We start from the raw sequence: 13,843 nt of genomic DNA, 5'->3' as shown, positions 1-13,843 counted from the left end.
CCAAGTTTTCTTCCCCGCCGGCGCCCTCAGACGTCAATGTTGAACCAGCCGCTCAACCCGGAAGTCAGTGGCATCCAGCCAAGCGTAGAGCTACTCATTATTATATCCAACTCTATGAGAGCTACGTATGAAGCCAAACCAAGGGCGCTGAGCCAAGCGAACCCGGAAATATCAAATACTCAATCATTTGATTGCGGTTGAGGGTTAGATCATTCGTTCCCCGGGAAATGTTTGAAAAATGGCAAAGCTCGCAGAACTCTTTGAAACTGAGATCCCAGCAGGACGGGGAAAACTGAAGGAAAGTTGTGCCAACTTGGTCAATGTTGCATCGCATTGTGAAGAAAATTATGTGAAGGTGAGAGTGCGAATCGGTATACGGGTAAACCCACTCAGCGTGCATGTTCACAAAACCCTCATTAATTCTCAAATGAACTTGTCTTACAGTGGAATTCCTAACCCAGTTAATGAGATATCAGTTTCATGACATGTCATGAGTTTCAACAATTTTGTTGAGCTTGTTTTATTATTGAAGTCGTGGTATTTGTTTTAAATTTTTATTCATATTTTGGTGAACTTTTTTTTTTTAGGTAGGCCTAAGTTAGATATGGGAAAGGATGGTCTGGGATCTGGATGGCTATCCCAGCAAAGCATTGCATTGTCCCAATCAAAATCTGTAAATTGTTTCATTTTTTAAGAGAGGTTTTCTTGTATCCCACGAACAGGCTGAAAATAAGAAGGATGCTTTAGCCGAGACAAGACAGTATGCCACACAGGCCCTGGCCAGCGTGGCCTATCAGATCAACATGCTAGCCACCAGCATTCTGCAGATGCTGGATTTGCAAGGGGTGCAACTGGCAGACATGGAGATGAGCACCAATCACCTTGCCAGGGTACAGCCAACTTATTAGCATAGCTAAGTGGCATTCATTCACCTGCCAAGTTTCATGTGTTTCCAATAAGTACACCACTGTTACTAGATACAGTCCAGCAAGTCATTTCAGGAATAATTTAGTAGCAAGTTTTGGATGACTTCACCTACTTAAACTCGGATTTTAATCACCTTTATCAATGTGTACATTTCTGTAGAAGTAATATTGATAACAAGTTTTATTTACCTTTACCCAAATTGGAAATTGCTTGAAGGAGAATTCTGTAAAGTGTTCTGTCAATATTTATCCAGAGTGTGAGCGCACACAAAGAAAAGGTGTCACGCCGAGAAATTGGAGTCCTGACCAAAAATAAGAATTGCATCCGCACCCACAAGATCGTCGCTCCGGCCAACCCGGAGAAACCCATCAAGTACAAGTCGGTGCCCATCGACTTTGGCACGCTAGACAACATTGGCCATGGCTTAAAGATCACCGACCCCTCCAAGGCGCCGGGGGCCCAGAAGCGCAAGGAGTCACTCGTCAGCCCCAGCAGCCCAGCGGTAGACAACTTCCCAATCTTCAACCCAGATGCCCGGCCACCCAATTCCCCCTCGGAGTGCGACCTGTACGCCACAGTGCGCAAGACCCCCCATGGGCTCCCCCAAGTCCGTGCGGCAGTACCGATCGCCCAAAGCTGTCCCCCAGGGGGGCACTCCCTCACCACCTCCACCCCCTCCAGCCGGATCCGACATACCCCACCCACCTCCTCCACCAGAAACCACTTTTCCCCTTCCCCCCATGCCTGAAGCTCCAGACTCCGCCCTGACACCTCCCGTGATGGCTCCACCGCCCTCATTTCCCAAACCACCCCCGGGGCCTAAAGTTGCCGGTCAGGAAAAGGCGACAGTGGGGGGTGTGGCTGCTATGATGATGATGCCCCCACCACCCCCTCCTGACATGGTTATGCCTCCAAATGAAGGTACTGAACAGATCTCAGTTGACTCATTGGGTAGTTAGCTCACGACTCTCAGTGGGGAATCTAGCATTTACAAATCGGGGGAGGGAAGTGCCCGACATTTGTAAAGGGGGTGCACTTGAAATGGAGGTGAACCCAAACATACATGTACGAGCACGGTTTATTTTTGTCAACAATTTCAGGTTTGTTGAATATTGATTAACGGTTTGAAAGCAAAAAGAAAAAATTGTGGAAAAGGAAAACGTATCGGTATTTTAAAAAAAATTTTAAAATTGGGGGAGGAGCCCCTGCTGGATTCGCTGCCGAGGTTGTCATCACTTTGAGAAGTACGCTAATAATCCTTTGAGGGATGATACAGTTACTTGAAATGTCAGTTCTCAGTTTCGAGAGCGGTCTCTTGTAGGGGATATTCATGCGGTCACATTTTACTGACTGGGGGTGGGGATTCAAATCCTGTTTGGCAGTACTGAGTGGGGTTGCATGAGTGTCCTTGTCTCCACCTGGGACCAAATGGTACCTGAGTGGGCAGGGCTAATTGTTGTTGTTGACCAACCCAAAATGGTTGGATCAAGATGTACATGGCATTTTAGAAATCACAAAGTTTTTTTTTGGGGGGGGTTAAGTTGCTTGTTTACTTTAAAACCTTTCCTTAGGTGTACTCCATGCTGTCAGTCCATTTTTCGTTCTTTCATTTTGAAATCAGCAAGGCGGTGCTGGGATCACGCATGACTGATTTTTTTCCCTTCTCGATAACAGGAGCTTCTGTGCCACCTCCCCCGCCCATGGACAACACCCCTTACCCGGCCAACATGGGCATCACTGATGAGGAGATGCCTCCCCCACCAGAGTTTGTCCAGGCCGGTGATACGGACCAGTCAGCTCCAGCTGACTACATTGAAAAAGGTGACGTAACAAAACACGTCGTGTTTGTTTTGTTTGGGGCCGTTTTTTCTTTAACTTAATGTTTGTTAGCATAGTCAAAATATTCTAGCTCACCTGTCACATCTAAGATTGTTTCATTGTTAATAACAAACTCTCAACTTAGGTTAGCAGGTATGGAACAAAACCCAATCTCCTTGCACCCCTAAAACATCTTGGTTAATAGTGGTGTTCCCTTTTATTCAGTGAAACTTACATGTATATCCCCATGTTAAATGAATGTTATTCTTGATTCGGCCATATTGAAATTGAAAGCAAAGTATCGTTTTCATGTTTGAACTTAGGGGCATCAGTGAAGAAACAATGAGATTTCCTGACAAATCATTACCTGTCTTCTCTGATGAATGAATTGAAATTTCTGATGAAAACATACCTTAAGAGTTTTATGTAAGATTTTAAAAGAAGGCGGCATGGAACCCACAAAAATGCTAAAACAGTCTTCTGGTACCGCTCCATTCAGCAGTTAACAATATGCAGCACAGATACTAAGAACAAGATCAGAAATGACTTACGCAGGAATGAGCTCCATCGACCCATATTCTGTAGAACAGAACACTGCATACAAAATAGGTCTTACAAAATTATTTTCATTTTAGAAAAAATGTGAAGTACATTTTTTTTTTTGGAAAATAAGAATTCTTTTAAGGGAGCGAAAGGTAACAATTCTTTTTAACACCAAGTTCTTTGCATCTTTTCTTTACCTCAGTCATTGCCATTTATGGCTATGAGAAGAACCTGGATGACGAGCTGACTTTCCAAGAAGACGATATCATCTACGTTCTTAACAAGAACCCCAATGGTTGGTACGAGGGCATTCTGAATGGCGTGAAAGGTATGTTCCCTGGCAACTACGTACAGACAGTCCCTTAGATCGATCCCTCAGCATTCATTAACGTCTGGACAACAATCAGTGTTTTTAGGATTTTTTATCCTTTTTCTACAGTTTTTGAAAAAACAATTCACCCTCTGTGAACTTCATACTAGTTTGAATGATCTGAACTTTGCAGTTTATAAACATTAGTCGGGCTTGACATGCCCATCCGAGTGAAATGCATTTCACAAGATTTTCTGTATGTTTCTCAAAGTTTTATAGACAGACTGATGACTTGAATTAAGTTTTCAATAAAAACCTATTTTTAATACATGTGTAATTGTAGAAACCATGGAGAGTGAAATTAGTTTAGGGACACAAATCACCAATAAAACCCATAAAATGCCATACAACAACATATTCAATTTTCTAGCAAAGGCTTCACACTGATTGCAACATTGAGGTTTCCTCCTAATATGACATCACACTTTTTCTCAAGAATATGGAAATTTGCATCCGCATGAAAATCTAAAAGGTTCTGAAATGCTATTAAAAATAATGTCAAACACAAGATTAAAAGTGGGATTATATGAGACACAGAGATACAAGGACTGTATTAAAAAGAACAAAATTACAGTACGTCACAATAAACTCTTTTCTATAAAAGTAAATTGGTATCTGGATGGCACTTCCATTATTGAATTTCTGACGTGAGATTAACTTATGTGGAAGAAGGACTTGAATTAGTTCATGACTGGTATTTTGCACTGCTGATATACAGATGTAACAAATGAAATGCATTACAAGGAAGTTAAAATGTAAGAATGAAATTGCAAGGAAGTTAGAATGTGACTCATGCAAAAACAAACAACCCATTTACTTTGTTTACTTAGAGCAGCTGTGATATATACATACGTTATACTCTAAGGGTTTGAAATAAAAGTTTCATTTAGGACACGTCTAATGTGTAGATCTATTTTGTTATATATTGGAGATTTTTTTTTAATGCAGAATAAATCTGACATATTCCACCAGTGCTTCGTTATTAGTGCTATATTTTTGTAAGCAGAACTATATTTTTGCTGTACATAAAACTTCAGGATTTTTAATGAGTGCATGAGTGTTAGGTTTAGATGCATATTTAAACTGTACTTTCGTCAATTAATTTACATATACATGTACTATTTAATTCCCTGCAATGTATAACCAACTCATTGCCTTCAGAAAGTGTTCTAAAGATTGTCTGACACACAAGGGGATCTTGTTTCATTGGAATTTTCCCTGAACCAGTTGTTATGTCTTAGGCCTGTTTGAATGGTTATGTCATCGGCTTTAGAGAGGGAAACAGATGTTATGATTGGTTTTTTAAAAAATTTTTCGAAATCTACACAGGAATTGTTTTTAATTTGAATTCACCAATTTTCAGTACGAAAAGGTTAAAAAAAGGTCTAGTGTTGGAAGTATTTCAAAGAGAGGGATTTTTCAAATTCACCAAATCGTCATGTTGTGTGGAGTAACATCAGGCAAGACCATGTCTGTTCTGAAATTGCCAGTCTTTGTAAAATGTCACTCATCTTTGGATTGGATTTATATGCAATTGGTTTGCAAAGATTGCAGGTACTTTCTTGTATGTAGTAATGCATCAAACTAAGTCCGAAGAAGTGCCTCTGATACATATTTAGTTCCTTGCTCTCATTTGTCTCTCTCAAAAGGGGGGGGGTTTAGAGGTCTCATATATTTTTTGATACCATTTGGGAAACGGTCCCACATTCTTCACGTTTAGGCTTGTTCTCATGAATAAGCCATGTGTTCATTTCTATCTTCATTTTGTATATTAAATAGGCAAGGTGGAAGTAAAATAAATGGAGGGAATCAATGTTGCATTAATTTATATGAATGCAGACATATGTTTGATTGCTAATACTTACTCAAACACAAAATGCAACGTACAGGATGTTGTACGTTCAATGTTGTTTTAGAAGTCTCAACAACACACGTCGGGTTATCAGCAACTCAAAGGGTGGACACGGAAAGCAGTATTTTTAATACGATAATCTATTTTAGATATGTCATAGTATTTTTTATGCCTATTAATAGACAATCTGGTTGGTGCCATTATTGGTGTATAATAACATCTAAGCTGTGCGATGGGATTTAACGTCTCCGGAAACTGAGATTTTCACTATAACATCCGGTTTGATGATGTCATCCAGAAATGTTACCAAAATTTATATTTTGCGAATGAATGTTTGTGGTCTCTTTGAGAAAACTCTGGCACTCGAATTTCGGTTAAACTATTTACATTTGAATTTTCTTCAATGTTGCATTTGGGAGCCCCCATTCCATATGATACATTCGAGGGTAGATCTAGGGATCGGGGAGTGAGGCCATGCCCTCCCCTACCCAGAAAGGGCCCTAATATTATTGTTTCGCTTTTGAAAAATAATGAGAGGGGGGGTATTTTCTGGGATTATTTCATTTCTTGTCCTTCCAAATGCCTTAAAAAAGAGCCATCAAATTTAGACTCACCCCTCAGAAAGGCCATAAAAGTTTGCATGCTGAATTTCCAATTTTTTTTTGCCTCTGAAAAACAGTTTGGGAACCCCCCCCCCAAAAAAAATTGGCTCTAGATCCGCCCTCGATGGCATTATCAAGCCTCAGTTTCTGTTTGACACACAACTCCCAAGTATGTGAATTATTCTGTTAGTTGTCAAAAAATCAGTGCTTATGTTTTATGTAATGGGTTTAGTTTACAGAGCAAGTACTCTTTCCAAAAGATTAACATACTACAAATATTATGCCTTATTTTGTATTAAACTTGATGTTAAAAATACAAAGTTGTAGTGCATCATAGTGTGGCGTTTATGAAAGGAGAAATCAAATGTAAAGTCTCGCGACCAAATTCCCAAGCACTGATAAAATCATTAAAACAGGTTTTTATGGCCTCCGGCAATGAAAGGGGCGGATCCGGGGGGCCATACCCCATCTGTTTAATTTTATTGAATAAGAGAAACACAATGTTGAGGCACCATTTCTAGTGCTCTCCTTCCTAATCCGTGTAAGACGCTCCCAAATTTAGTCTCACTCTTCAGAAAGGCCACAGAAAGTTACAAATAGAAATTCCCCAATTTTTGCCCCCTTCCCCCCCCAAAAAAAATATTTGCCAGCCCCACCGAAAAATTCGTATTGGATCTGCCCTGGTAGCAAGATTGTGTGGCGAAGACGCATGCACAGAAACACAATCGCGTTCTGAAGAGCTTGCCACAAAATAAGCTGCCAACCGAAGAACGTTTTCAATCAAAATTATTTGTGCTGGAGGAAGAAAGTAAACAAATTTGGTAAGAATTCAAGGACACGTCAGCTTCAGAGAGCCACCAGTCCAGCAAAGTTGCACATTCTATTTGTAAACGATTACACTCGTACCTGTAAACAATGTATGGCTCACTTTGGGAATAGATTATCCTTTTTTAGGCAGAAGGGTATCAGATATCTACCCAACCGTTCCCAAGATGTGGAATATATATGCCCATCTTTTGTCTGATGTTGCATCCATCTGCTAGTCTCCTCTGCAGCAAAGCAAATTCTAGTATTGGTTAGCACATAGACCCGCAAACGGGGCCCTCCGTAGACTCCTCCATCGATCGTAGAGTGTGGCCCCTTTATGATGATGAAAGGACACTAGGGGCAGCAACGGTTCTGCCAACCTAATAAAATTACGTACAGGGCTGTGCCTCTACGTGCAGGAAGGATAAGCCTACAATATCGGCACCTTTAAGATCAACACCCCGTGTTGCTGATTTTAAAATTTAATGTATCTTACTAAAACTACAATGACCCTCGGTGGCTTGTACTTTACAATTCAAAGGCGTCAAGGCGACGTCTGAAAAGCCTAGATATCGGTTTCGCGCAAGGTTCATGGAGCTGTTTTGAGGAACGTAGGCGTTGTTTCCTAGGCCTCCTCCATCCAAGGCCACTTATCAGGCCCGTCGCCGGGGGGGGGGACAGGGGGCCAGGTCCCCCCAGCAGGAGTCTTCCCCCCATCAGTAAAAAGCGGAAGCATGAAAATATATATTTTGATGTGATGTACCCTCCTAGCTGAAACTGTGGCCTCTTAGAGCCTGATGAAGCTGGCGACGCAACGGGGATGGTTACTGTTCTACTTACATGGTTTTCATTTTCTTTACGAGTCATAATGGAGAGAATTTAGTCATCATTGAAATAAAAAATGCATGTAAAAACAAAACAATTATGATTCCATCCTTTCTAACGAGTACTGCTATCGCAGCCTGCATTGGAAACCTCATAATATGTGCAAGTGCTCAATTGACTCTCCCCCTCAAAATTAAAAAAACTAAAACCAAACTACTGAATTCTGCTGTCGGAAAAATGAATGAAGTTCCTCCATCGTGTAACCCGTTCTTTCCTATTAAGTTGCTTAACTACAATCCTGGACAAATCTCGTTGGACCATGCCTTCCCCTCACCCCCTGTCAATGTTGCTTCTCATTGGGTAAGTTGGGCCGAATCTGGGTCCAATAAATGACCGCAACATTGAATGGGGGAGAGGGGGATCTTTGCAACGCGCTTCCCACAAGGCGTTCCATCTATTTTGTCCAGGATTGTCTGAGTTTCTGAGTGGCCCGGACAGTGGTTGTCATGAGTGTAGGTCTGTACGTGTTATCTGGGAGGGCTGGGGTTTGCTGCGTTGCTGTTTCGGGCGCTGCCGTGTGATGCAGTAAGCATTACATGGTTATGGAAAGGAATATAAATAATGACTATTATAGGCAAGGTGTGGTAATATGTCCTGTCAGGAGATAAGCTCCCCCCCCCAAAAAAAAGTATATGGAAATCGTAGTTATTTAATATTTAGTGACACAGGAGCTATGGGTTGTAAGCCATGAGTCACCCATCGGTACAGGATTATTTTCAGTGGAAGGGTCCGTAGTCAATTTGCACGAATGGGATTGCTGCTCGCAAGTATGAACAAGAGGCAAGTTGGCCATTGAAAATGGGATAAGGTAGGCGCATCGTGAACGGTGCACCATAGAACTTCAGCACACATCTCTCTTAAATGAAGTTTTGAATTCGGTTTGAAGGGCTATATGGCTACATGATGTGTGCGTAATTCTGTCTGACCTCTTTTCACTTTCTGATTGGGTTTTAGATGAAACATTGCAACGGTGAACCATGAAAAATTAAATGAAAAAGGATGTGAGTAACTCTCTTTTTTCAGTTGAGGTAGTGCACCGTTGCGGTTGTTACCACGTACGCGCGGGCAGCATTTTCAAAGAGCGGGATGTACGCGCTCCCTGTCCCGTTCGTAAAGTGACTTCGTCACAAAGGCGGACACGCCATGCGACTTGCAGGCTCCCATTGGACGATCGCAGAAGTTGTGCGTTAACTTCGGGTTCCATGGCTCCATGCAAATGACGATCAATGCCTGTAACCCCTTGATCTCCATTATATCCGCTCCGAGCATGAATAAAAGAGGCCGTATTTTTAAATGAAATCGACAGTCCTTTAGTACTCACGCAAGTTTATGCGCGTTGACGCGGAGCATGCTGAGTACGCGCAACGATTTTTAATTATACGTGCACGCCGAAAGCGTGTTAGAACCCGATTGGAAAACTTTAATATTGCCACCTGTCTTTCTTTCGCCGGTGAGGGTGCACTTCGGCTCAGGGCGGATAACGTTTCAATCACTCAGTATTTACACAGCAACATTCTGTGCAGTCAGTTGAATGACTTTGTTATCTCCTTATTTAATATGAACAACAAAAAGCAGTATCTCTGAGATGGCCGAGTGGTTAAGCTCGCGGTTATCAGCTCGTTAAACGGTGGGTTCGAATCCCAGAATTGACTTTTTATTTTCCCAACGCTTTCTGCCAGTCAGTTGCTATAAGAGACTCTAATTCACCCCGTCAAATACCAGCAGTACCTTAGCCTACTGGATAAGCTCTGCGGCTGGCACTGTCCGCGAAGTCCAGGTGAGCACCTTAGTACAGGTTCGAGACGTTATGGCCCACTCGGCGGCCAGGGCTTAGGGGCTTGTCTCGTTTCCTCCCTTGCATGGTCGCTCGAACCCTTTTGGGGGTTAAATGGATGGGCAGGGAGGAAGTGCGTTGGGCCGGGAACCCCGAGATCCCAGAAGAGTCCTATATGGAAGCCGGTAACTGCGATTCGTAGCGAATTTCAGGAGTCCGTGCGCCTGAATGCTTGGTCAACACCGCATAACTTTTGTTTTTTTTTCCCTTACCACATTTTTTTTCATGTCCCCTGGGCGCAGAACCCACGAGGCAATTTTCTAGGATCGAATACAGTGAGCGAAAGGATTGGATGCTGATTTCTTTTCATTTAAATATTAATTTCCTAAATTTTCGACAGTGAAAACGATCCCAACCGTTTTGGGTCCATTTCTTCTCAGTGATCTCAGTATGAAAGCTGTCTGGCGTATAATGTTTATTATCGGAGATTCAATAGTAAGAGATCCAGGGGTGGCACAGTCGGGCGGCATTCGCCTTCCTATTTTATTGATGGAAATCCTGTCCCCCCCCACACACACACACACGGTAACCCACGTTCGGCTTAATTTTGATCAGGCTGACTGAATCTTAATGTTGTCATTTTAATTAATTCGTGCCTCATTGGTCATAAGTCTAACATCGGAATTCGGAGTTACAAAAATGGCATAATCAAGTAGCTCCATTTTCAAACTCAATACTTCCAAAATGTACCTGTTATTTCAAACAGGTACGTTTGTACGGGTAGTTCAGTAACGCCTCCTGGGGGATGAGGGCATAAAAACCAGACCCCTCCCCCAAAAAGTAATTCGGCAAACACGACAGACCTACAAGAATGTCAAAGTGATCATAATCTCACAAAACATGCAGCTTTACTATTTAGTTCCTGAATGTCACACACACAAGACTGGACACCTATGTAATATGTAACACAAAGCTTGAGGGCGCTATTTCAAATTAATGTGGGAGAAGCACAGTCGTAATAGGACGCATTTCACCAAATGGTTGGAATTCTGGGCGCAAGCTCATTAGTAATTGGTGATCCCTCGGTTTTTTTTACAGTAAGACATGCCATGATCAGGAGGGATCATAGAAATATTTCTATAAATCCCGAATTTTGGACTGGTAGTTTCCAGGTCCGGATACTTCTTGTACAAGAAGTCCCAAAATTGCGGGCCCATTGTGGATAGAGGCGGGCGGCTACCTTCAGAGTTGAGGGCATAGTCTTACTATTATTTTAGGAGTATCTTTGGGGAAAGGCGAATAGAAAACTTTTTTCGCGGCTAACCCCCATCACATTGAAACGAAAAGTGATCTTCTGGCCCAATGTTGAATTTCCAGTGAGAAAAATGGAAATAGAATTCATTCATATACTAATCAGCTTAAAAAGTTGAGCTCACACCCTGACTTGACTTGATTTCCGGTAATTCACTGCTGCGTACACCTCAACCATAATTGTTTTCAAATTTATCCATTCCAGTTGCGGAATTCAGTTTTTCTACAAACTCTGACGATTGGATGGAGCACGAAATCCTCAACCAGATTTTGAAAAACTCCATTTTGAATTAAAAGTAGACGCAACGAAATTCGCAACGCTCGTCATTTACCCTCCTGAAAAGACGCATACGCGGGTCACGGTCACGTTTTGGACGCATTGTCCTATCCAGTCTATACACAGGAGATCAATGCATATTCCCTAGGTGCAGTGCACGTGTACAGTGGGCATGGTTAAAACTGAAGTGACGTCATACTTACGAACCGGATTAGAATAAGGCGGACTTTTTAGAGACAATCCTGGACAAATCTCGTTGGAACAATGCCTTCCCCTCACCCCCTGTCAATGTTGCTTCTCATTGGGTAAGTTGGGCAGAATCTTTGTCCAATAAATGAACGCAACATTGAATGGGGGAGAGGGGGATCTTTGCAACGCGCTTCCCACAAGGTGTTCCAACTATTTTATTGGACCAAGATTCGGCCAAACTTACCCAATGAGAAGCAACATTGACAGGGGGCGAGGGGGGAGGCATGGTCCAACGAGATTTGTCCAGGATTGTCTCTGAAAAGTCCGCCTTATCCTAATCCGGTTCGTAAGTATGACGTCACTTCAGTTTTAACCATGCCCACTGTACACGTGCACTGCACATAGGGTTACATGCATTGATCTCCAGTATATAGACTGGATATGACATTGCGTCCAAAACGCGACCGTGACCCGCGTATGCGTATTTTCAGGAGGGTAAATGACAAGCGTTGCGAATTTCGTTGCGTCTACTTTTAATTCAAAATGGAGTTTTTCAAAATCTGGTTGAGGATTTCGTGCTCCATCCAATCGTCAGAGTTTGAAGAAAAACTGAATTCTGCACCTGGAATGGATAAATTTGAAAACAATTATGGTTGAGGTGTACGCAGCAGTGAATTACCGGAAATCAAGTCAAGTCAGGGTGTGAGCTCAACTTTTTAAGCTGATTAGTATATGAATGAATTTTATTTCCATTTTTGTCACCGGAAATTCAACATCGGGCCAGAAGATCACTTTTCGTTTCAATGTGATGGGGGTTGGCCGCGAAAAAAGTTTTCTATTCGCCTTTCCCCAAAGATACTCCTAAAATAATAGTAAGACTATGCCCTCAACTCTGAAGGTAGCCGCCCGCCTCTATCCACAATGGGCCCGCAATTTTGGGGCTTTTTGTACAAGAAGTATCCGGACCTGGAAACTACCAGTCCAAAATTCGGGATTTATAGAAATGTTTCTATGATCCCTCCTGATCATGGCATGTCTTATTGTAAAAAACCCGAGTGATCCCAAATTACTTATGAGCTTGCGCGCAGAATTCCAACCATTTGGTGAAATGCGTCCTATTACGACTGTGCTTCTCCCACATTAATTTGAAATAGCGCCCTCAAGTTTTGTGTTACGTATCGCATAGGTGTCCAGTCTTGTGTGTGTGACATTCAGGAACTAAAAAGTAAAACTGCATGTTTTGTGAGATTATGATCACTTGGACATTTTCCTATTTTTCAGTCGTGTTTGCCGAATTCCCTTTTTTTGGGGGGGAGGGGTCTGGTTTTTATGCCCTCATCCCCCAGGGAGGCGTTACTGAACTACCCATACAAACCTGTTTGAAATAACAGGTACATTTTGGAAGTATTGATGAGTTTGAAAAGGGAGCTACTTGACTATGCCTTTTTTGTAACTCCGAAATCCGATATTAAACTTATGGCCAATGAGGCCCGGATTAATTAAAAATGACAACATTAAGTTTCAGTCAGCCTGATCAAAATTAAGTCTAACGTGGGTTACCGTGTGTGTGGGTGCGTGGGGGGGGGACAGGGCCTATGCGCCCTTTTAGGCGACAATGGGGTAAAACCCTAAGCTAATACTGATTTGACATCCATTGCAATCTCAATGTCGTTTTCTGTTGTTGAAATTCCAGCAACTAGGAATTGTTCCTTTCTTTTGTTTTCATTTCATTATTTTCCTGCTTGTATTTTTCGGGCAGACCTGTCTGACTAGAGTAAGTGATGGATCAAACTAACATTCACATTCAAGAAAAGGAGCGGCAGATGCAACACATTTGTGGCAACTTTTGGGGTAACCCAAGAAGATATGGGACGTATCTTTTGTGAGAATTTTTCTTTGAAAATATCAAATTACTCTGCAGTTGAAAGCCAACGAAATTTGTTGTATTAACAATGAAAATGTATTTCCATCAATAAAATAGGAAGGCGAGTGCCGCCCGACTGTGCCACCCCTGGATCTCTTACTATTGAATCTCCGATAATAAACATTATACGCCAGACAGCTTTCATACTGAGATCACTGAGAAGAAATGGACCCAAGACGGTTGGGATCGTTTTCACTGTCGAAAATTTAGGAAATTAATATTTAAATGAAAAGAAATCAGCATCCAATCCTTTCGCTCACTGTATTCGATCCTAGAAAATTGCCTCGTGGGTTCTGCGCCCAGGGGACATGAAAAAAAAATGTGGTAAGGGGAAAAAAAACAAAAGTTATGCGGTGTTGACCAAGCATTCAGGCGCACGGACTCCTGAAATTCGCTACGAATCGCAGTTACCGGCTTCCATATAGGACTCTTCTGGGATCTCGGGGTTCCCGGCCCAACGCACTTCCTCCCTGCCCATCCATTTAACCCCCAAAAGGGTTCGAGCGACCATGCAAGGGAGGAAACGAGACAAGCCCCTAAGCCCTGGCCGCCGAGTGGGCCATA

The 13,843-nt window shown here is 42.3% G+C and overlaps 1 protein-coding gene across 1 annotated transcript; it reads left to right on the top strand.

Moving 5' to 3' along the window:
• Window positions 1-92: 92 nt before the first annotated feature.
• Window positions 93-6,204, top strand: LOC110989696 (abl interactor 1-like). Its single transcript, XM_022254263.2, is given in 6 exon segments — window positions 93-355; window positions 723-890; window positions 1,181-1,515; window positions 1,517-1,848; window positions 2,602-2,748; window positions 3,491-6,204. Coding segments are annotated over 6 exon segments (1,263 nt in total). The 5' UTR covers window positions 93-238; the 3' UTR covers window positions 3,655-6,204.
• The last annotated feature ends 7,639 nt before the right edge of the window (window positions 6,205-13,843 follow it).

The sequence above is a fragment of the Acanthaster planci genome, linkage group LG08, assembly GCF_054643075.1.
Source record: "Acanthaster planci isolate LZ-2023a linkage group LG08, COTS_SCS, whole genome shotgun sequence".
NCBI classification, from domain to species: domain Eukaryota; kingdom Metazoa; phylum Echinodermata; class Asteroidea; order Valvatida; family Acanthasteridae; genus Acanthaster; species Acanthaster planci.
The sequence above is the reverse complement of the archived record's forward strand: the minus strand, read 5'-3'. Positions and strand labels throughout refer to the sequence as shown.